Source organism: Oreochromis niloticus, linkage group LG2 (genome assembly GCF_001858045.2).
Source record: "Oreochromis niloticus isolate F11D_XX linkage group LG2, O_niloticus_UMD_NMBU, whole genome shotgun sequence".
Taxonomy (NCBI): domain Eukaryota; kingdom Metazoa; phylum Chordata; class Actinopteri; order Cichliformes; family Cichlidae; genus Oreochromis; species Oreochromis niloticus.
In genome coordinates, this window is record NC_031966.2 from 13,099,005 (window position 1) to 13,121,551 (window position 22,547).

The 22,547-nt window shown below is 38.3% G+C and overlaps 2 protein-coding genes across 2 annotated transcripts; one reads left to right on the top strand and one right to left on the bottom strand.

The window, feature by feature from the left end:
* The first annotated feature begins 241 nt into the window (after positions 1–241).
* On the top strand, positions 242–11,892 carry neil3 (nei-like DNA glycosylase 3). The gene is made up of 10 exons (XM_005467259.4): positions 242–450; positions 604–713; positions 2,214–2,348; positions 2,751–2,964; positions 3,873–3,947; positions 4,257–4,423; positions 9,021–9,181; positions 10,434–10,848; positions 11,159–11,339; positions 11,501–11,892. The coding sequence occupies exons 1-10, from the start codon at positions 346–348 to the stop codon at positions 11,681–11,683; spliced, it is 1,746 nt and encodes a 581-aa protein (XP_005467316.1). The 5' UTR covers positions 242–345; the 3' UTR covers positions 11,684–11,892.
* Positions 11,893–11,955: 63 nt separating this feature from the next.
* Positions 11,956–21,764, bottom strand: aga (aspartylglucosaminidase). The gene is made up of 9 exons (XM_003443450.5): positions 21,472–21,764; positions 18,664–18,817; positions 17,275–17,387; positions 16,595–16,707; positions 15,373–15,481; positions 14,868–14,943; positions 14,614–14,721; positions 13,013–13,146; positions 11,956–12,150 (listed from the first exon to the last, which is right to left on the bottom strand). The coding sequence occupies exons 1-9, from the start codon at positions 21,578–21,580 to the stop codon at positions 12,050–12,052; spliced, it is 1,017 nt and encodes a 338-aa protein (XP_003443498.1). The 5' UTR covers positions 21,581–21,764; the 3' UTR covers positions 11,956–12,049.
* Between the last annotated feature and the right edge of the window lie 783 nt (positions 21,765–22,547).

The window sequence follows — 22,547 nt, forward strand, 5'->3', positions numbered from 1 at the left end:
CATAGACATCGCAGGGCTGGGAGGAAGAGCATATTAAGAATTTATTCACCGAAAGGAAAAAAAGAAACATCTTAAAGGGATGAAGCTAGGGTGGGAAGGAATTAATTATGCAGCAAATACATACTTACATAATCTCCTACTATATATTCATGTCTATGTACATGTTGTTTTCATAATGAAGGACGCTGCTATGAAAAATAGGTTAATGTACCTTTAATGCATCAAGTTCCGGGTACAAGCCGTGCCACACATGCGCAAAATTGAATGTTGTGGCGGGGAACGATCACAACAACAAAACTTTTGGACTGTTGACGCACAGTTTGACTTTAGATGTTGAAATAGAAAATGGTTGAAGGGCCGGGATGCACATTAAACGGAGAGAAAATCCGCTTAAAAGTCCAGAAAGGACAGAAAGTAAAAGCGATCAGAGGCAGTCTGACAACATCAGCTGTAAGTACCCTTATGAGACTGTATGTCACGGAGGAACAAGTTATGTAGTAAATTTGGCGTGTAGGATGCTAGCCACCTAGCTGTTATTAAAGAAGATCAAAGACAGCCTTCGTCTGTGCTTTTTGCTGCTAACTGGCTTATATCCCTGTACAGAAAAACAGCTCCGAGACAAACGCCTTCCACTGTTTTTATGGTTGTCAGTACAGCGGTGTGGAAACCCTGGGAAAGGAGCTCTTCATGTATTTTGGTCTACGTGCTTTAAGGTAAGCGGGCAACTTTTTTTTTTTTAGCTTTCTGTTTGTATAAATGTCTAGACATTTTCTGTCATTATCGACCGACTGTATGTGCACCGTAATCTGGAGGGATGTCACCAATGAATGCTGCATTCAGTGTTTTTTGGAAAACTGTGACATCTGGGATTTTCATTTCATTTTCATTTCAAAGTGAAGCACATTTTTCTCAATAAGCCGATTAGCTTGCTGCTCTTTGATTCAGTATTTGAGTCATCCCACTGTAAGCAAAATGTGTATAATTTGCAATATGAATATATTTATATGATCATGCACTACTCTCATAAACAGTTTCAAAGATGGACATAGCTACTGTGATGTCACCTAAGGTTTCTGAAGATCCGTATCAAGATGAGTGTTTGTGCTGTCACGATCTTGGTGTTTTGAAACCCAATGTGATGAGTGAATGGGGCGGGTCTGATTGTGAAACCCCATGTTCACCGGCTAACAACTTGCCAATCATAAATCGTTAGCCAAAATACACAAAGTGTAACCAAAAGTTACAAAGTAGACTTATTATTTATTTATTTATTTATTTGTTTTAATTTAATATGATCCAAACAGAGCGACTGAGCCCATGAACTAAGCAGGAACGTGTTTACAGTGGTCATATTCTACATGTCTATAGGACTGGAGTTATTTTTGCAACTACCAGCACCACCCCCAGGTGGCTATTTGAAAAAAAAAACAAAAAAACAGTTGAGGTTTAAGGCACTCCAGCAATGGTTTAATTTTTTTTTAAACCCAGAAGCTATGTTCATCTTTTCCTATCTGAGTTTCTAAAAAGAGCAGTCATAAAGTCTACAATTCGGATCAATTCTTAGGAGGCTCGGGTTAACTTACAGCTTTTATAAGTACTACAAAAATGTGATTTTCTTTTTTGTGGCAGTAAAAGCTAAGCTATTTTTTCCCTTGTATTAAAGCCAGTTATTGGTTGGTTTATGTGTTTTGTGTTTGTACACAACACAGTATTCAAACCTTCAGTTTTTATTTTTCTATGTATGTTTGTATGTATTTATTTATTTAATCAAAAAAACTAGAACCAAGTGGTTTTTGGTTACTTAGTAAATTAAATAGAAAAACATCAGGATTTTCAATCACACTGATGCAAAAACTGACAGTGGCTGCAGTAGTGTAATTTGGAGAGATAGCAACTACAACAGATATTACTGCATCTACAGGGACATATTCATTCAAATAATGCAACCCTAACTGTGCTCATATTATTTTTTTAAAATGAAAATGTTATTTTAAATAATCACCCCACATCATTGGACAGAGAGATTCATATCTATGTAAATGAATTAGTGAGCTTTGTTGACACCTTGCACGATAAGTTTCCAAGGTTAGAGTTTCCATCCACAGACCATGTTTCTGTGATCGAGTGTTGAGTGTTAAATGAATCGAGACATGCTGTCTTTAAATGAAGTTTGCCTTTTTTTTTTCTTTGTCTTTCTTGCTTTTATCCTGTAGAGTTCACTTTGGTATGAATGGATCAATGCGTATAAACCCTGCTGAGAGGAGGGATAGGAAGGACTCCACTCCTGTGCTGGAAATACACCTTACTGACGACACTGTGTGCTTCTTTGACAGCACAGTGGAAATAAGGTAACAGGGACACCAGCCCAGCCTAGATAGATTGAGGTGACAGGAGTTCACCTTGGGCTATGAGTCTCATTGAGTGAGTATGTCCTACATTAGGCTGTGTCTGAAGACAGTGGCCGTTGTTGCATGAAAAACGCAGCCTTTTTGGCTCAGCATTTGTCCTGACCATTGTCTGTAAGGTCCTGTTGTAATACTCAGCAGCCAGACCCACATTTTTTTTTCTTCTGTGTGAAGGTTTCACCTATGTTATTCCATCTCATAACAAACAAACCTTACAGAATATATGAAAGAAACAATTTTGAAAAGTGTAACCTTGAGAGCGCCAGTTGACCCCGTGGCACACTTTCAATAACTGTCGCTATATATTTTCTGCCTTTTTCCATTACTACAACTGTGTATTTGCAGGTTAACAGAGGACTGTGAGCAGAGGGTTAGGGCCATGGAGAGTCTGGATGTATGCTCCTCCAAGTTCAGCTTCTCCCACTCAGAGGAAGCAGTGAGGAGCCAGCGTAGCAGGATGCTTTGCGACGTTCTCCTTGACCAAGCCGTCATGCCGGGAGTCGGCAACATCATTAAAAACGAAGCCCTGTTTGACTCTGGCCTCCACCCAGCCGTGAAGGTATGGAAAAGATGATGGATTGTGTTCAGCAGAGGAATACAAAAGAGAGGGTAAAAATGCAAGACAACTCACACAGAAAAAGTTTAAGCCCTTGTATTATTGAGTGATGCATTGCAATGAGGTGGGTAAAATAGGGAAAAGACAAACAAGCGCATTGCAGCACATATGCCTTTCCCTCTGTGCCTTTTGAAAATGGAAATATTTTTTACTTTCATGAATGTACATGGTCTTTATTGCAACCCGAGCCGGCTTTTCTCTATGATTTATAGCATATATTTATCCTAAAACATGAATAAAATATTTTCTAATCCTGATCTGGAAATGATATCACATGAACTGTGAAGGATTCAATACGTCACATGGCTCTTTGGGAATATTTTTTTGGTAGGCAAACTATACAAGAAAGGTGTAATTTTTGAGTGGCCTATTTATTGCAGGTAAAAGAACTTCATAGCATGAATACTTCTATTACTCAAACATTACTAGGGGCTCCAATCTGAAATGAATTTTTGCCCTCCTTAGAAAGTTTTAGATAGGATACGAGAATATAGCACACTGAAGCAAAACATTAATCTAGGACTTTTGGCCCCTTCTTCTTCTGGGACCACTGAATCTTTATGAGCTTCTCCTCTATTACCAAGCCTCTAGGAGTCCTGAAAGAGCAACAAGTACTGTTTTTATACACTGTCTGAGCCAGAGTCAGCTTCTTGGTGGCTGGCTATTTTTCCCATTGCATCAATTTAAAACAGTCTTTCTCATTCCCATCTGGTGCTTTATTGTTTGTGTGCTTGTAGTATTGATTTTGATTGTGAAGTGCTATTTGTCTCTGTTTTAAAATGAAGGGCTACACAAATAAGGTTTAGTCTCCTTTTTGTGAACTGTAACTAAATGTGCTCTGTCATTTTTAGGTTCAGCAGCTGACGGATGAACAGATTCACCATTTGGTGAAAATGACTCGCGATTTTACTCTTCTGTTTTACAAGGTTAGGCATAAATCACAAGTTGGTCTTTTGGATCTGAATGGGATCTGTATGGGTTTATGTTGATCTGCACACATTTAAATTGGGTATTTAGCTGCTACCTCATTTAGAGTCACTTGCAAGAATAGATTAACTAAAAATCCTGTTTTGCCAGGAAAGGAGAGCAAAAGCCAAAGCCCCACTACCTAGAGAACAGAAAAAACAAATATTACTTTCTATACATAACAGAGAAGTGAAGAAAGGTAATCTTTTTCTGTTTTCTTTTTCCTCATACTTTTATTTCTTCTTGTGTGCCCTCCTCATCTCTGTCAGTGTCGCAAATCTGGCTCTCCCCTCTACAAACATTACAAAGTCTACAAGCGTTCCCAGTGCGGCCAGTGTTTTCATGTCATCACAGTCTGTCGGCTTGGAGATAACGGAAGGATGACTTACTTCTGCGAGCATTGTCAGAAAGGAGATCCCAGCAGTGTGAACATAAGGTACAAACCCTTGTAGACCTTTATGACTGAGCAGGTATTATTCTTGTACAGGCTGCTCTTTTGAAGGCTGTAAAAATATCTGCCACCAATTATGTTTTAACTAAGACGGAGATTAAAATTTACCTTGTTTTTTCTCAACAATGTAGTGCATCCTTCTTATCAGTGATATCCATACAGGGATTAGTACCCATTTACACAAGGGGTCACCACAGTGGATTATCTGCCTCCATCTCACCCTATCCCTAGCATCCTCCTCTGTCACACCAAACCTCTTTATGTCTTCCTTCACTACATCCCTGAATCTTATAAGTTGTCTTCCTGTTTTCATCCTACCTGGAAGCTCCATATTCAATATGCTTTAACAAATATTTTCACTGTCCCTCCTTTACACATGTTCAAACCATCTCAGCCTTGCCTTTCTGGTTTTGTCACCAATACACTCAACCTGAGCTGTCATTTCTAAACCTGTCCAGTCTGGTCATCCCCAGTGAAGATCTTAATGAGGGGATGTGTTTTTGTTGCCACCTCTCTCCAAATCAAACATCATAGCAAAGCCTAGCTTTTTATAAACATTAAATTCTTTTACACATCACTGATTTGCCACTGACACTCGTCTGCATCCACCTGCACTTTCTTCTTCACTTCTGTTGCACAAGGCCCATTGTTTTGGATGGTTGACCTCATATATTTAAACTCATTCACCTTCACAATTTCATCTCATTACACATGCATTCTGTCTTGCTTCAAATGACATTCATTTCTCTTCTCTCTAGAGCATACCTCCACCTCTGCAGGTTCTTTTCCACCTGCTCTTTACTCTCGCTACAGATCACAATGTCATCTACGAACATCATAGTCCACAGAGACTCCTGCCTAGCCTCATATGTCAACCTTTCCATCACTATTACAAACAAGAAGGGACTTGGAGATGATCCCTGATGTATTCCCACCCCCACCTTAAGCCCATCTGTTACTCTCACGGCACACCACACAACCGTCTATCTGCCCTCATACATGTTTGTCACCACCCTCAGATACTTCTCTGCTACTCCCGACTACCTCCCTGCACTACCACAGTCCCTCTCTTGACACCCTATGGAATGCTTTAATTCCACAAAGACACCGTGCAACTCTGACCTTCTCTGCACTTCAACAGCATCAGCACTCTCAAAGCAAACATTACACCTGTTGTAGTCTTGCTTAGCATGAAGTCATACTGCTGCTCATTGATTATCACCTCTAACTAACCTAGCTTGAACAACTTATTTTCATGTCTTCGTAGTATGGCTTGTCAACTTTATCCCTCCGTAGTTACTACAGCTCTGCACAGCATACTACCTTTATTAATCTGCACATTTCCATCATCTTTACTTACATATAAGCTGAACTTAACTCTGTTCTCTGTTCTGTGAGGCTCACCACAACAGTCCCAGTTTTTCTTTCCCACTCCTGCAAAAAGACTTCTAGTCTTATAGAATTCTCTGGGAAAACCTAATTTTAGGACATACTGGGAAAAATAAATCGATAAAAAATCTTTTGTATAAATGTTGGTCATATTATGTTTCAAAATGTAGGATTATCTGTCTTTCGAAAGAGCATGCTCATTGCCTTTTGGAATAACAATCGAAAAACATGGTTGTGGCCACTAAACACTAAATAGCTGCTGAATGGATTTACAACAAAAAGGACAAATGAATGGAATAGTAAGCAAACAGTGAAATATACTGAACTACATAAAAAGCTCACTAACTACAACTGATAAATGGCTGTTTAAACACATTCGAGTACAGCTGGTTTTGATGAATGGGATACTTGAGTCCATTGGGCAGGTTTTTGGTGGTGCATCGGATGAAAAAGGTTTGGAACTTGGGAGTCTAAGAACTAATAATATGAGTGGAAATATTCCAGTGATAGAATAAAGCGACAATTCCTCTTCTGATACAAAATGTGTAACTTTGTATTTCAAATTTTAACACACTAACTTATTAAAAATATATTGGCAGTAAAGAAACCAACATAGTAAAGCTAGGTGTCATTTTTCAAAAGCTAGTCTTTTCATAAAGTTCCAAAGCTCTTTAGATAATATGTTCAAATTTAGAGAGGCCATCTTTGCAGGCAGATGGGCTTGGCAGGGAGTGGGAAGTGTTATGAGGGAAATTAATGCGCATATAAGGCTGTGTTTGCCAGACAGGGCACAGGCTCAACACCTCCTGGGCTGTGTTTGAGCAAAGCTTTGCGAGGGGTTAGAGTCTAAAGCCCTTACAACGCATTACACAGCTGATGAAGCAATCTGTGAGAAGTTTCCTGAAAGCCGCCGTTACTTTGCTCCTCCATGACTGTTGGCGCTGCAGATTTACCCTCTTGTCAAACATAGTCTAGCTTCATGTCAGAGCACTATCATGTACGCTTGGAGCAATTATATAAAACACATTTCATTCTTGCATGTCTTTTCCTCTGCTTGAACTGTAATTATTTGCCAAGGTAAAAGTTTCATAGGTGTCTACATGGTTTATATCTTAATATATTACAACTGCTGTTGTAATTGGGTGACTACATTTCTGAACAGAATTGATCAAAATCGTGTTTATTTGTGCAGACAATCCAAGAAAAATATAATAATTTAGGAATTATTTCACTGCTGAAAAGTTACATATAGCTAAATAAAGTGAGACTTACTTTTGAAAGTATAATATAGGTATGCTGGCATTTTATGGCCAATTATACATGGAATCATAATGCATCTTCACATCAAGTATTAGTCATTTCCATCCCACAACGTTAAAGGGAAAAAAAACACTGTCACATATTTATCCAAGAACCTTTTCAAAAAAGTCAAACAAAAACCAGGAAACTAGGTACATAAGTATATCATTATCATCATCATTAACATCATTATCTCCCACTCATGACTGATACAGAGGTCTCTTTCTGACCTCCCATTATTTCTTAAATAAGAAGCTAATTGAAATCTCTCTTTCAAGCAACCATTTTAGACTTTTATTGTCTCAATAATGTTCATTATGTCATTAAACAAAAGATGCTAGAGTCTCGAGGATACAGGACAATAAAGAAACAAAATGGGCTGATTCTGAATTTCACCTTAAATCTTATAATGACTGAAGGTGACTTTCTGCTTTAAAAAAACAAACTAAAAACATGTTCCCCCACGAGCCATTTCAGTGATAACACATAATGGCTATCATTTGATCCCAAATCTTTTCTTTATTAAATTAAATAAGCTACCCAGTCTACAACTTGCTTTTCTGAAACTCATCAAGAACTCATCTTCATAGTCATTTCACATTTAACTTTATAATGTACAGTGCTTAACAAATTTATTAATAAACCCCCCGTAATAACCCACATTTTAGAAATCTCTGAGAAGTCAGAAATTAATCAAGAATAACATTCAACCATTAAAACTTTTTTTTTTCTGCTCAGGGATGAAATTAAATATTTGTAATCTAGCATCCTAAACTATAATATTTTCACTCGGTTTTTAGTAAAACAGTAAATTTGTAAATTCATGGATAATGAAAAAAATGTTATTTGAATTACCAATACTGCTAATTTAAAGTAGCTGTAGCATAAATCTTACACTGGGTGCTGATCTAATAAATGTCTTAAGCACAATGTATATATAGACTATAAAATAGAGTAAGAAATTAACAGAAAACCAACAGTAGGATATTATCACAATGCTGATACAATATTATTGCTATTCTTAACATTTTGGAATATGATGAATGTTGCAGTAACATATACTGCAATTGTTTGCCTTTTTTCAACTGCAAATTGTGTCCCCAAAGTTAAACTGTTAGTATCTGTTTTGGGGTTAACTTGGCAATTACGTATTTCTGATAATACAGCAATTAACAATGAGAAATCATTGAAAATCACACATCAAGCATCTGTTGCTGTCTACATAAAAGAAATTCCCATTTAACAGAAATTTACATTTAACCATTACATTTGCATTCAACAACCTTGCTGTTTTAACTGAATAATAGCTTAAACAGTAATATCTTCACCAATCTGTCTGAGAGTGATTGCAGTCAGTCCAAGTCAGACTGTGACAGGTTTTTTTTTACCTTTTTTTGTAGATACAAGGAGGTTATTTTCCTGTTTTTATTGGTGTGACTGGGCCATTATTTTGCTCTGAATTAGGAGGTAGCTTCGTCAAACTGTGTCCAGTGTTAATGGGTTTTTTTTCAGTTGAGCCAATTTAATCTAAGCTTGCTTGCTTAAGCTTATTTATTTATCAATAAAATGTCAATATTGGTTTCCCTGCATCAATACAATATCACCATACAATATATGGCAATGCTATGCTCCATCTATCCCACCCCTATTCTAAACTATATACAACACAATATAAAACAGCTCTCATTGTTTATTTTCTAACCACTTTAGAGAGCTAATAATTCCAATTATTCTCAACATTTGGAACAATAATATCAATAATACAAGAAATGTGGCTCACATTTAGTAATGTAGTAAATGTATGCCTGTGGAAACCTCACATTTTTGCACAATAAAATTAGCAGCAGCAGAAGTGCATTATAATCGTCACTGTTGCCCTGCTTTGTTTATTTAGTAAGCTTCCAGTCAGAAACAGCCTGATTGGTTGGGCCTGCAACAGAACCAGTGATAATGTAGCTAAGAAAGAGGAAGAGGACTGGGCCTGTCAGCTCTGCACACTCATCAACCAGCCAGCAGCAACAGCGTGTGATGCCTGCCTCACTCCAAGACCCAAGGGTAAGTGAAATGTTCTGTCTTCATAGTCACTCAATTGGAGCGAATAAAATGTCTTTGCTAACAAGAGATAAAACAGTAGCTATAGTTTTGCTGTTTAGCTGAATGATATCTTGTACAGTTAGACAGCGATGCTTAAGCACTTTTCAGAAAGAGATGGAAAAAGGCAGAGTGACACTGCAGCGAGGCGACGCAGCTTCTCTGTGTGTGTTTGTATGTTGCAGTACGGATAATGAGCATGTCTGTCAGTTGGCCATTTAGTGTCTGCAAGAAATGTCCTTGTAGTGTCACTGTTGCCACATACAAACTACAGTTGAAGGGTTTAAGGGTTAGTTTGTATTTTGTATAGAGTCCAGTTTTTTTTTAATTAATAGCTGATTGAACAACTGAATAGCTGTTAACCTGAGGATGTGCTGAGCTTCAAGGACATGGACACGTTCCTATGCTAGCTTCACTGTGTACCCTTAAATTGTTTTCCTTTTTTGTAATATTTTATTTGAATTAAGACTTCCGAGTCCTTTTATGTTAATCATTACTAGAACAAACCCCTTTAGTCCAGTGGTATTAGATAGTAAAATATTTCCCATTTTGGGAGGATGGGAGTGGGATTTGAATTCTTAAGTCCAATATAATCATCTGAGTTTTAACAAGGTTTAAAGGCTACGTCACATATGTCAGCGTCCATCTGGACTGTTTAAAAGATGCGTGTGAGTAAGTGAGAATAGTGGTGACATTTTGAGGTTGATTTAAATGAATAACAGACACTTATTTCTCCATGGAAAGCTGACTGAGCACACTCGCTCTTTCAGTAATACCCTGATTTGCATATGTACAGTTATACATTTGCAACGGACCCCTGTGCATATCCTCTGAATCAGTTGGGGGTTAAGGGCTTTGCTCATGGCCACTTTAATGGTAGCTTTTGAGGGACTGGAGAGTGATATTTATTCACAGTTCCTTGTTAATGACTGTTATGTCAGGCTGCATAGTCCATTACTGAAAACATTTTTAAAGCTTTTTATACGGTGGTTCATTTGACAGAATTTTGCATGAGGGCATTTTCAGCACCACATATTGTGTGACATTTCATTTGACTACACAGTACGGCAATATACTGCCTACTGATAAATGATACGGCAAGCTAACCACTTAAAACTAACAACAACCTGCATTTTATGGGTGCAGTCGGTGCATCAGAATGAGCTGCAGCTGCTGAACATGAATTGAGTTTCTCTCTGTGGCTCCATCTCCCCAGTCCACACAGATGACATTAGCGTTGAAGCATCACCCTTCACTGCTGATTTGATTAAATACCCCTGCACTGCCTTCAAGAAACCACAAGAGGAGCTCAAAGTCAACTGGAGGTCTGCATTTGGGACTTCCACCCTTGTTTTCTCCGACTTAAGCAAGAAGGCAAAGCCTGCAAAACTCCCGCTTTCCCAAGCCGGGAGTCATTTGAATTCCTTGGCGGCGGAAGGAGGTTCATATAAATACAGTGTTTGCCAAGGGACAACAAGCCCCAATTATGCCTCTGGTGGCTGGCAGAAGCAAAGAGCCGAGCTGTCCGATGGGGAATCACTGGCCTCCTACAGTCACCCATCCAAGAAAATGAGAATTGATCACAGCCCCTTTCCCAGTAACAATGCTCAAAATGGAACCCCAAACTCAAGGTGAGTGAATCTCTTACTTGGATATTCATGGGTAAGTTTTTAATAAGAGAAGTTTTTGCAACTTCAGGGAAATGAGTGAGATTTAAGAAGGAAACCCCCAAAATTTAATATTTTAATACAACACACACACACAAAAAAAACAGATGGATAAACAGTCATGGTAGGATACTAAACATACACATTTTTTTTTCCCCAACACACATCAAGACAAAATGGTTAGTTTGCTAATTAGTGTTCATGTGACAGCTTTGGCTGTGTTATATTTTCAGTGCATTTCAAACTGATGACACTATCTCTATACTCCTGTCAGTACCCACAAAATGGAAGCGACAAGCCGTGCAACCTCCATTCCTCTCAGTCCCAGTGCCCCTCGCTGTGCATCCCATCGTCGCCCAGCTGTCCTCAGAGTGGTCCACAAGGAGGGGGAGAATAAGGGACGACAGTTCTACTCCTGCTCGCTACCCAGAGACACCAAGTGTAACTTCTTTGAGGTGAAAGTGGAAGGCAGCTTATCTGTTTTCGGTTTGCTTCTCTTGTTTTCTAGCCTTTGCACAGTCTGTTAGCAATCTGTTCACTAAACACTTAAATAACTGAAATAAAAGTTTACAGCTGTACATCCAAGCTAACCAAACTTTATTTTCCACTGTTGCAGTGGGCAGACTTGCACTTCCCTTTTTGTCACCACGGGAAGCGCTGTTTAATGAGGACTGTTCTGAAACTAGGACCCAACAACGGCCGGAATTTTTACACCTGCAGCTTTCAAAAGGGTAAACAGTGTGACTTTTTCCAGTGGGCCGAGAATGGACCAGGGGTTTCCATCCTACCTGGTTGCTAGTGCCATATATTGCTCCCAAGTGAAACCCTGAACCCTTAATGTTTATAAAAATAACTTGATATAGAAATGGGGTGGATGACTAGTCACAAGTATCAAATATACCCTTGCTCTATATTCCCATCCATTTAAGCTTCTGACCTTCAAATCATGGCCAACTTCTTTGTTCGTACCAGGTGTAATAAATCTCTAATAAAGTCTGTTTCAAATTATTTGGTATTATGAATTCACCTTTTAATAAGACATGTAGATAAATCCAAAAATGCAAAACCATCAACAGTTAAAACAGATTTTATTTTGGAAATAAATCATCATAAAATTTGCATGTATAGTATTAATTCAAAAGATATGCATACAGTTATAAATTATTTAAAAGCAATCAACAGATTTTAGGACTGGTGTGTTTGTCTCGGAGTTTGCTACCATGAAGTGGAACTTGGTTAAGCCGGGGATTTTGTTACAAGCTGCACCTGCAGAGATGAAGGAGAAATTGAAGTACTGCAGGAACACAAACCTTTATAACCCTCTCTCATTAAGACCCCATTTAGTTGTGACATGAAATTCAACTTTTGAATGCATATGCTGTCTAAAATGAGAATTCTTATAACCTGTTAACATCTGTTTATCCAGGTGTCTCATTACATTCAGACCTCATTTTCTCTGGTGCCAAAGTAAGAAGCATGCGTGCAGGTGGTAACGAAAACATTGTGGATGTAGGGTAAATGGATACATTACTTAAAGATGAAAAGGTTGTCTTATTTGAACAAGAAGAGATGAAGGGTGTGCCGCTTTGGCTGGCACTCTAATTTCAGACTTTGTGGTGGTTGACCTCAGAACAAAATAACTTCTAGGGTAGAACAAATTTTGTTGGCGCTGATCAGTAAAGGTAAAAGAAACAGAAGTGAAGACAGCTTCATTTAACTTTAATGTTGCTGTGATCTAGTTAAACCCTTGTACAAAAGATTGCTACAGCAATGCCTGAACTTCATTAAGGCTATTATTTCTCAGTCCCAGAAAGCATTTGCTTGAAAAGTATTAAGTATGCTTTTCAGCATACTTAATGTTAGTGTTTGTTAATGATATTATAGCAGTAAAATATTCTTTTAATGCCATTGGATTGTGGTTACATTTTTAATCTTTAAAATTTTGAATTGTATCTGTTCATTTCAGGCCTAATTTACAAAGGACTGCCTTGTTATCATCTCCCTCTCCAACAAGTTTATGATATACTTTTAAGTGAATATTACTTTAAAAAAATATGTATACATTTGTCAGTTTTTGTGCCAGTACTCTGGGCAAGGAGCTGTACGATTTGTAAACTCCAACACTCACCATAATGCCCTGTTGTGTTAGCACATATGATAGCTCCAAAGAACTCAGAGTAATGCCTCTTGATTCTGGAAATGGCCGACTTGCAGGCTGCTGAGGGATCCACCCCGGCCCTCATCAACTCCACGGCCAAGTAGCTGTTGGCAGGATTACACGGAGCACACATGAGGCAAACTAACAAGTGCTGTCAGGGCCTCCAACCAGGATCATGACAGTGATGCACTTGAAGTCATAACATGCAATAAAAATAATGCAACAACCTGAATAATTACTTAATGGGGAAAAAAAAGGATCCCTGCCTCACTCTATGGTATACAAGAACACAATGCACAAAGTGTACAAAAATTAACATGAGGAGCATTTGTATTAATGTACCATTACTTTTAAATTATTTGCTCCATCCAGACACTGCTGGTGTCATTAACTCCATTAGCCTTAGGTCAATTGTACAAAACAATGAGTGACACACTGCAAATTTCCTATAATTGACCTCGGTGAAAGTATGGGGAGGTTTTAAATGGAAAATTTGCAAGAGCCTTGTTCCTCAGTGAATTATTCTGACAGGACAAGTACAATCCTGCATGTTGTTTTCCAGACTGCATCGCAAGCAAATTAGTTTGTGTAAAAACATAAATATATATATAGTGCATCCTACATAGGAAAACATCTCGTAGTCACTTAAACATTTAGAATTCATGGATAAGCAGTTTAAGAACGATTCCAACACAGAAGGCAACTGTTTCTAAAATGGCCTGGTGCTGCTGCATTTTGACAGCATAGTCCCTGGGCAGAGTCGTAATCAGACATACCAGGTATAAAAACTTGGGCTTTGAAAAGGGCTTTCTTTCACTAGTAACATGGTTCTCTAACCACCCAGCAGTTCCTGGAAGTGAATAATAATCTGATTGAAAATGGGGACCCTTCAGGTTTGGTGTGGTGTGTTGTGCATGCGTGTAGCTGAATGTTAAGCTGGATTCAGCTCAGTATGTGTGCACGCTAAACTATCCTAGATAAATAAAGCTTAAAAAAAATAACCCTTCTGAGACAAATATATTCTCACAGCCTGGAAACAAACAGTCGCTTTAGTGAAATCTCACTTCAGCTGTGGAATGTACAAATGACAGTTTTGGGGCAACATAGTCACACCTCCACTCTTTATAATACTATTTTTGCACTTGCAGCTTGGGGCTCAAGCCCAAAGTTGGCTGTTTAAAATCAACACACGTCACATATGTCGATATTCTCTTTGAAAAAAGAAATAAATAAATCTGTCAAGGAAAAAGCCACCCAACAGTCCTTTTATTTAAATGGTGGCTGGGAAAAAAAATTCACAAAGAAGTTTCAAACCAGGCAAGATGTCCTAAAGAAGTATAAGTACAACAATAGAGTAAGTTCACATTGTTTTCTAGAATAAATATAACACCTATTTTGATCTACTGAAATAATCTATAGAGTGAAAGTAATTCCTTTCCCACCCCCTTAGTTACACTTAAAAATAAACTCCTTTAACATTAGTTATGTTGCTAAGTAGATTCTTTTTTTTCCTGACACAAAAGACAAAAAGCTTATTTATTATTTATTTAATAATAAAATGGTTGAGGTACCTTGGTAGAAAGCGCATCATGACATCTCCATCTCCAGTGGCAGCAGCACCACCGGCTAAGCTGTCTACGTAGGCACCTGCCCCCACTATAGGAGAGTCCCCAACACGACTGCAGGACAGGAAACATGAGCATGTAAACACAGTAGAGTGCCTCATAAAAAGTACACAAAAAATATGCATCTGGATCTAACCCTGAGCTACAACCCTGTATGTAAACTTACACATGGATAAAAAACATTATGATAATGTACATACCCTGGAACCTTGTGAGTTAATCCATTGGTTGATGTACCAGCAGCCACATGGCCATCACGATCAAGAGCGATCATCCCTGGTGCAAAAAAATAATTGATTCTGAAACACCAGCCACCTCTTCGTAGGTTTAAAAAAAAGGGGGGGGCTAGACAAAGTAATTACAAGCTCCCGTGTGAGCTAGTGTCGACACTGATTAAATTTTTCGAGCACACCATGAAATATCCCAGTAGTTCCAAGCGCACTGATCAGTAATATATAACTCTAGCTCCAACCCATTAAACTGGGAATTCATGTAGAAGCAATAAGGAATATTTATTTTTGAGTAGTATTTTTTGGACAGAAATACAAATTCAAACTCTAAAAACTCTACAGAAAACCTTCTTTATGTGGCCCATTATACAACTAAACATATTTTCATACCTGTCTGGTTTCAATGAGGTAGTTAAATACTAAATTATAAAATGCCTAAGGAAAGCTGACTCTGTGTCAGCTGGTAAAAACCTACCTATGGTGTCATGGGCATGGATATTAGCATGCCGTGCCCTCTTGCTCTGTTTCCACGTTGCCTTCGGCCTGTATGGTCCACAGGATTTGGACGGATCTGGACTGACATTCTTTCAACAGAAGAGAAAACTGCATCACTGTTTGCATAATGCTATTATCCCGAGACTCAATTACTGTAATGGCACACAAGCTAGACACGCTGATCTGCGAGCACTCTGATTTGCCATGATTTAATTACATAAAACCATCAGCGCTATTGTCACCAAGTGGTTTGGTATTTAATAACATACAGTAGGGAGTCTTCCCTGTCTTTCGGTAGTCAAACATGTCATGGTGAGACACAGACAACCTTTTGGACCACCTCAATCTTCTGGATAGTGTGTCAGCACAGAGAACAAGATGTGGATATCTGTCAGAGCATGGGGGTAGTTTAAGAAAGGGCTCCCTGCCTCTAACTCAAGGAGTCTTGTCTGCTGATATCAGTGAGTCAACTGACTGTATAGAGTGGTGTGAAAAGTTCAGTCTGCTCCTTTGAAGTTACAGGTAAGTGGAATCCCTTTGAGTTGGGTGAACAGCTGTAAAACCTGTGACTTTTGAAAACCCCGAACAACATTTGTGCTTTGGGTGCAGGTTAAATTTAACACGTGGACTAAAAAGTCTGCTCAAAGGTCTTTTAATACAGAATGTTTAACAGAAGCAACTTTACTTCTTTACACTTTGTTCATCATGCCAAAGCTCGAATGTGTTCTCAAATTACCTGTGCATTACTAACAAAGCAAAGTGTGCTATATTCTATTCCAATAAGGTGAATGTAAAACCCTTTAAAACATCCAAGGACCCTTTAGGCTAAGAGCAAGTGATCAGTGTTATCTATTCCTCCACTACTGCCAAGATGAACTTTGAACAGGCACTTCTTGTACTGGGCTGTATAGCTAGTTTAAATTTAATCAGTTGAGCACTGGATACTCTGTAGACAGATAACAGCTGATTTAGTTTGGAGATTTGGGAAGTTATTGGCGAAATTAACAAGAGCATTCTACAGAAAAGCAACAACTCACTGCTGTAGGGCATCACCTCTACCACAAAAGCTGGCTCTTTTATGAACTACTTTAGTATGCTTGTCAATTGTCCTGTTTAATATCAATCTTTTAGAAGCAGCACGCCTGAAGCCAACACAAGTGAGAAAAACACACAGCCTAAAACACACACACACACACACGCACCTTTCGATAATTAGGTTGGCAGCTGCCCTTCAGCCACTCTGAGAAAATATTCACAGATTTGTTGGTAGTCAAGTCTTCTGCAATGAAGCCCATGTTTTCAGCAAACACTGAAGCTATAAAGAGAGAAGTAATACTTTCAGGTCAAGTTAGACATTCTGGACCACTCTGACCTTGGGTTATAACAAAAAACAAAGGGTCACAAACAAAGGAGGGACTTGAGGCAATTCCATCTCATTTAAACTTGTAGCCTTGGTTTTTCAAGGTGGACAAGAGGCCAATGTTCTGAATACAAGTGACCTTACTACTTCCTGAAGAATAAAGGTTTAATAAGGATTATCTGGATTGTTAGGATTTCTCGACATATGGGCTATATTATTTGATTTAAAAAATACTTTTCATTGGGGAAGAAAAAAAGATTCAACACTGGCCTCCAGATTCCTTTAAATGACTTGCGGGCCAGTGTACAGTTCTCACTCTGTGCTAATTTAGTGGAAAAGGAAAAATAAAAACTCTTATGGTTTGGTATTCTCTTTATGCTCAAGACTTTTTACTGCAGGTCACGAGGTCTACAGATTAAAGATTAAACCGTGTCCGAAATTCTTTGGCTCTAATAAATCTGTATGATGTTGAACAAATAAGAATGTGAAAACAATTCCTGCCGACGTAAACCGTAACAATACCTGACTCTCCCACTAGCAATGTGTGTTCAGTGTGCTCCATCACAGCTCGTGCAACTCCAATGGCATTCTTGATTCTTCTCAGGTCTGCAACTGCTCCCACCTCCATTGTATCACTGCTCATAGACAATCCGCAGAAAATAAACATCATTTCTGCTTTACTGGGCACAAACAGTATCTGCAAGTCATATATATCAGTCAGAAACTAGTGTTAGGAATGAGTGCACGCTCCAACAATAGGTGCATGCATCACACACTGCCCTCACACCGCTAACCCCCTGTACCCCTCATAAATAGTTGCCCAGAGATGAACACAAACAATGTTTTTCAGTAGTAAGGGAGTGTATGCACTGACACACCTGGCTTACTTAGCTGTGACTGTAACACACCGTTCTTCAGCTAAATCCAAATAAAGAAATGGCTGGAATTTTCTGTTTTCTCTGAGAGTGTGAGTGAATGGAAGCTAATTTTTAAGGTCTGCCCTTTGTGGTGGTAGTGTAATAGGCTGCATTATACTGAAATGTGTTTCTAATATTTATCAAAAGAAACTAAAGCTTCTAGAATTTCCACAGAGCTAACTCCTCCCTGACACAGTATCAAAAATTCAACAATTTTGCAGAGCTGATATTTATTGCCAGACTGGTCTGCTGGATTACATTAAATTTTATGGTTTAGATTCCAGCACTCAGAGGCTACAATACATCTGCTGGTGATACCTACTGGATTTCTTATGCAGCTATATTGGATTGTGTGGAGGAGACTATCCTATCCTTGCAATGTATTCATGACTTTGTAGCCAAAAAATGTCAATTTCCCTGCAAAATAAAAGAAGCACTGTTCCACAGAGAAATAACAAACAGCTTGCCGCTTGGTTTTGTTGCGAGATTACATTTGCTTCCCATAAAACCTTCTGAGTGGGTAAATGTAATATTTTAGGACATAATAATTGTTAAATGTTCAGATCCTACTGGCACTTTCTGTTTTATTGAAGAACAAGTTATAGGAAAGAACCAGTTAAGGCTTGTAAAAAATAGCAGCAACCCCCCCCCCAAAAAGAAATATAATATGCTGAAAACTGTAGGAGCTTAATTAGCATGGTCAAGATCTGAGAAATTCTCTGTTAAATATACGTGATTTCCAGTTAAAAAAAAAATACAATCAATTCTATACTCATTTAGGCTCAGGCGTTCATTACATACTATTAAATCATAAGATTTGGGGGGAAAAGCTAGACAAATAGGAGCTAGCAAAAAACGTAACAGTTTTTAAATTGCATTTTTTTAATCTTCTGTTATCAATCTTTATTGCTTAACTATGCTGTTATAGAAGTGGCTTTTCCCCCATGTTAGATTTTTACTAATAATAAAAGCACAGGACATGTCCATGGTTTACCCATTCATGATCAATGCATCCAGCGTGGTCTCCCCAGACTCATCTGGGCTCCCGCCATAGCCTACACTGCCATCACACTGCTCCATTTCACAGCGGGCACAGCCTCTTTCCACTGCATCCAACACTGAGCCACCAGACTGCAGGGCACTCCATGCTGCAGACACAATGAATCAATCAGCATGCAATATACTGTACAATGAAACAAATGCTATCCCCATGACAGGAAGCCTCTGCCAGTCACATTTTGCAGTGGTAGGATGGAATCCCTCTGTCTAGCAAATCTGTTTGACAAAAATTTGACAAAGACACTGCTGACAAAGCCTTGAGAGATATCTTGTACATTTGGTAGTCAACCAGTGTAGCATTTGGCTGCAAAATTTAACAGAAACACTGTTTTGTTTGGTTATTTTTTGTTGTAGGGTATAGAACTGAATTGATGGCATCTGCTTGTCAAATTTAAAAATCTATGAGCTAAAGTTTGTCTTAGATGACCAGTACAAAACAGAGGTATTAAACAGAAAACACACTAGCATTTGGTCACTGATCCCCCAAGTGCCCATGGGGGATCAAAATACCAACTGGTAGCCTGCCACCAGCTTGCTTCTAAATTCATTGTGTTCGGCACCACACATATTCTCCCTCTTATCATTTATGACTTATCGCTCTTGAAATTCTATTCTCAAGTTAGTGCTCTTGTCTTGAGATATAATTCTTTTTTTCTTCATATCAAACTCTGCATTACATCCTTTTCTTTTAGAAAATGCTGCTGAATGGAAGAGATTAGCCTGCTATTGTCAGCTGCTTCTGTAAGCCCCCAAAGGAAAAGAGGCCTGCATGGGCGGATCAATAGCCGTGGCTCACAGACTACACCTTTAAATATCTCGCCGCAAAACAGATAGCTGGGTACATTTTTCATTTTCATATCCTCCTTGGGGAAAAGAGGTGATATACATCTGATAAATGAAAGGGCATCCATCTATCAAATAGTGAGATTTTTAGTTAACTTTAATCATCTACAGGTCTGAGCTGTTGCTCAAAATGTTTTGAATACCATTTCTATCATTTTTCATTTTGAGCTGTGCACCTGGTGAAAATCCACTTGACGGATAAGTCCCAAGCAATGCTGAAATATTTTCAGTTTCAATTTGAACATGTCCAATGTATCATCCAGAAGGAAATCAAATTGAGTATGGGCAGACGTGGCAATGGCAGCTAAGAAGCCTAGCGGGTTCTGTCCATTTCGCAGTCCCATCTAAGCTTCTGATGGCCTTACATACTGTATGGATAAGCTCCATGTGAGCCACATGAATACAGCAAACAAACAAATTAGTTCTCCCCTTGGAGAATTTTGTATGTATTTTCTTGCATTATAATGCAACAAAATCATAATGAACACAATGATTCTTGCAAGTGATGACCAATATGTATCCACAGAAAAGCCTACAGTCCTACAGAGCAACATCAAACAGCAAACCTTTGTATTTGAGAACCAATGGCTGTGATTGTCACCAAGTACCACCATGCCTGCTAATTAATACAACATGACTCTACTGACTTTAACAATAAAGTCTGCAGCTAAATAGAATTATAGACATAGTTATTTTTATTTATAATTTAGATATATGTCATTTCTGAAAACCAAACTAATACTCTGTGAAAACTGTCATATTAGACTCAACAGGAGTGCAGCTGCTAAATCCAATTTGTCCTTCTATTCTGAGGATCATGAATTACCTTATGTTTTGTTTGTTTATTTTTATTTTTTGTCTGCAAACCTACATAGCTGTAACTTTAGTGAAATATTGCTCTAAAACCCACAAACTGTCTGTTTGCTCACAAACTTCTCCTTTACGTGATCAGGAGTTGAGCAACCAAAACTGGTGCACAAGTACATCTTGTATCCCTGAAGGTTCCAATCGATAATAGATATTATGCATCATGTTGCTTTGCAACCACGTACCAATGGGCTATTTTATATTATTTAAATATCAGGACAAGATCTGATTTACTAAATATTGAATACTTCCAAAGAGAGATGTTTACACTATCAATATAGCATTACATCATTTCACACATTAACTTATGATTGTCAAGGAACTGTATGAATAAACTTATTGAATTGTGAATTAGTCCAGCCTACACAAATCATTTATTTCTTCTTTACAGCATGCCATTATATGCATTTTTGTCAGATGTATATTGCATGTAAATGTTGCATTATGAACTGAAGGGGGATGGACAGCACCTGGCTAATGAGTGTAGTTTTATTTAATTATTTGTTTTTTATAAAAGGGACAGTTGACGTGGCTCCTTAATCGTACATAGACATGAACACATTTCGCCGTATATGAATATTTAATAGCTCATATTTATCATCTGTTATTCATATAAACACCATCTACCCACCTCACCTTTTCTTACTTTTCTCAATGTGATTAAGTATATTAGTTTGCCAAGAGTATAACAGACCAAACAATACAACAGTATGGGTATACACTAGTATGTAAATTATACATGTTTAGGACACTTACAAGTTGGATCTCAAATTGAAAGCGGAAGTATAATGCAACAGTGCAACAGTGGTATAAATTCACTGGGCTGCAAAACCCTTCGTGACAAATCGGCCACTGAAGCTCAGCCAGAAAACAATCGATCAGCACAAATATATATTATTTTGGTGTGTGCGTGTGTGTGGATTCTGTTTATCTGCAATTTTAGACCACAGTGTCACGTGACTGGGCTCCAGCATGAATGAATCTTGCTTTTTTTGTCTAACACAATTCATAGTCGTGTAAAAAATTGGCCTACCTGCAGCCGTTGCATTCTTGAATGGCCAAGTATTGATCACAAGAGGTAACGATGCATGTCCAAGCGGTAAAAGCGACGTTAAAGTGCAAATCAGTAGAAATGTAAACATTTTGTCCTGTCGATGCTTGGATATTACTACAACACTATTATCACTTCATTGCTACAGTCGCGCAGTTAGCATTTACATCCCCATAAGTCGTTAAAAAAAACACACACAAACAAGAGCTGCTTGAAAAACACAACTCGTGTGTAATTAATCTCGCGTTTAAACTTCCTTGTTGGGTCACATGCTGAGTGGGTGGGTTTTTTCCATTAAAGGAACAGTCATGAAAAGCTCACGTGAACTGTGTTATCTTATGAATAGTTTTTGTCTTTTTTATTTAAATACTTCGAAGGGGGACAAATATTAACTATAGAAGTATTATTGGCTTGAAACATGAAAGAGAACTTGTAAACCTCTTTTGCGACAGCTTTCACTTGTTAGAAAAACCAGCGTGTAGGAAATAGTTTGCACTGTTTTACATTTACAGTTTTCTAATATTTAACAAGCTAATGTGCTGCTTACTAGCATAATATTGATTCAGACTGATTAACTTTGTGAGGAAAGCTAATACCTGCTATTGTGCTAATTGCTAGACTAATAACATCCAGTTGTATTCTTGCAGCCACCTGGATTTCTTTGTGACCTGACCTTTTTATTGGCTCTACTCATTATTTGCACCAGTGCGTTCAGACTTGACCTCTTGAAGAGTATGTCTAAGTATTTGTTGCTTGTGCTTTCAGCCATTGTTGTTGCTTGTGTTAGAAGGTTTAATCTCAGGACAGTCTGTTTGTGCTTGGCAAATGTCAGCAAGCTGACAAAGCTGCCCCATAGAGCTCCCCTTGTTGCCGGCTATTTTCTCAGGCCATTTTCAGCTTTGCCTGCTGTGTTGCTGCAGTTATCTTGACACATATTCAGTTTGTTAGATGTAGGGTATACAATATACATTTGTTGCAGGACTTCTATGGTTGTCTCTCAGTTTGCTCATTGTTGGTGTTAGATAGCCTTCTGTTATCTCTATCAAGCTGCTGCATCT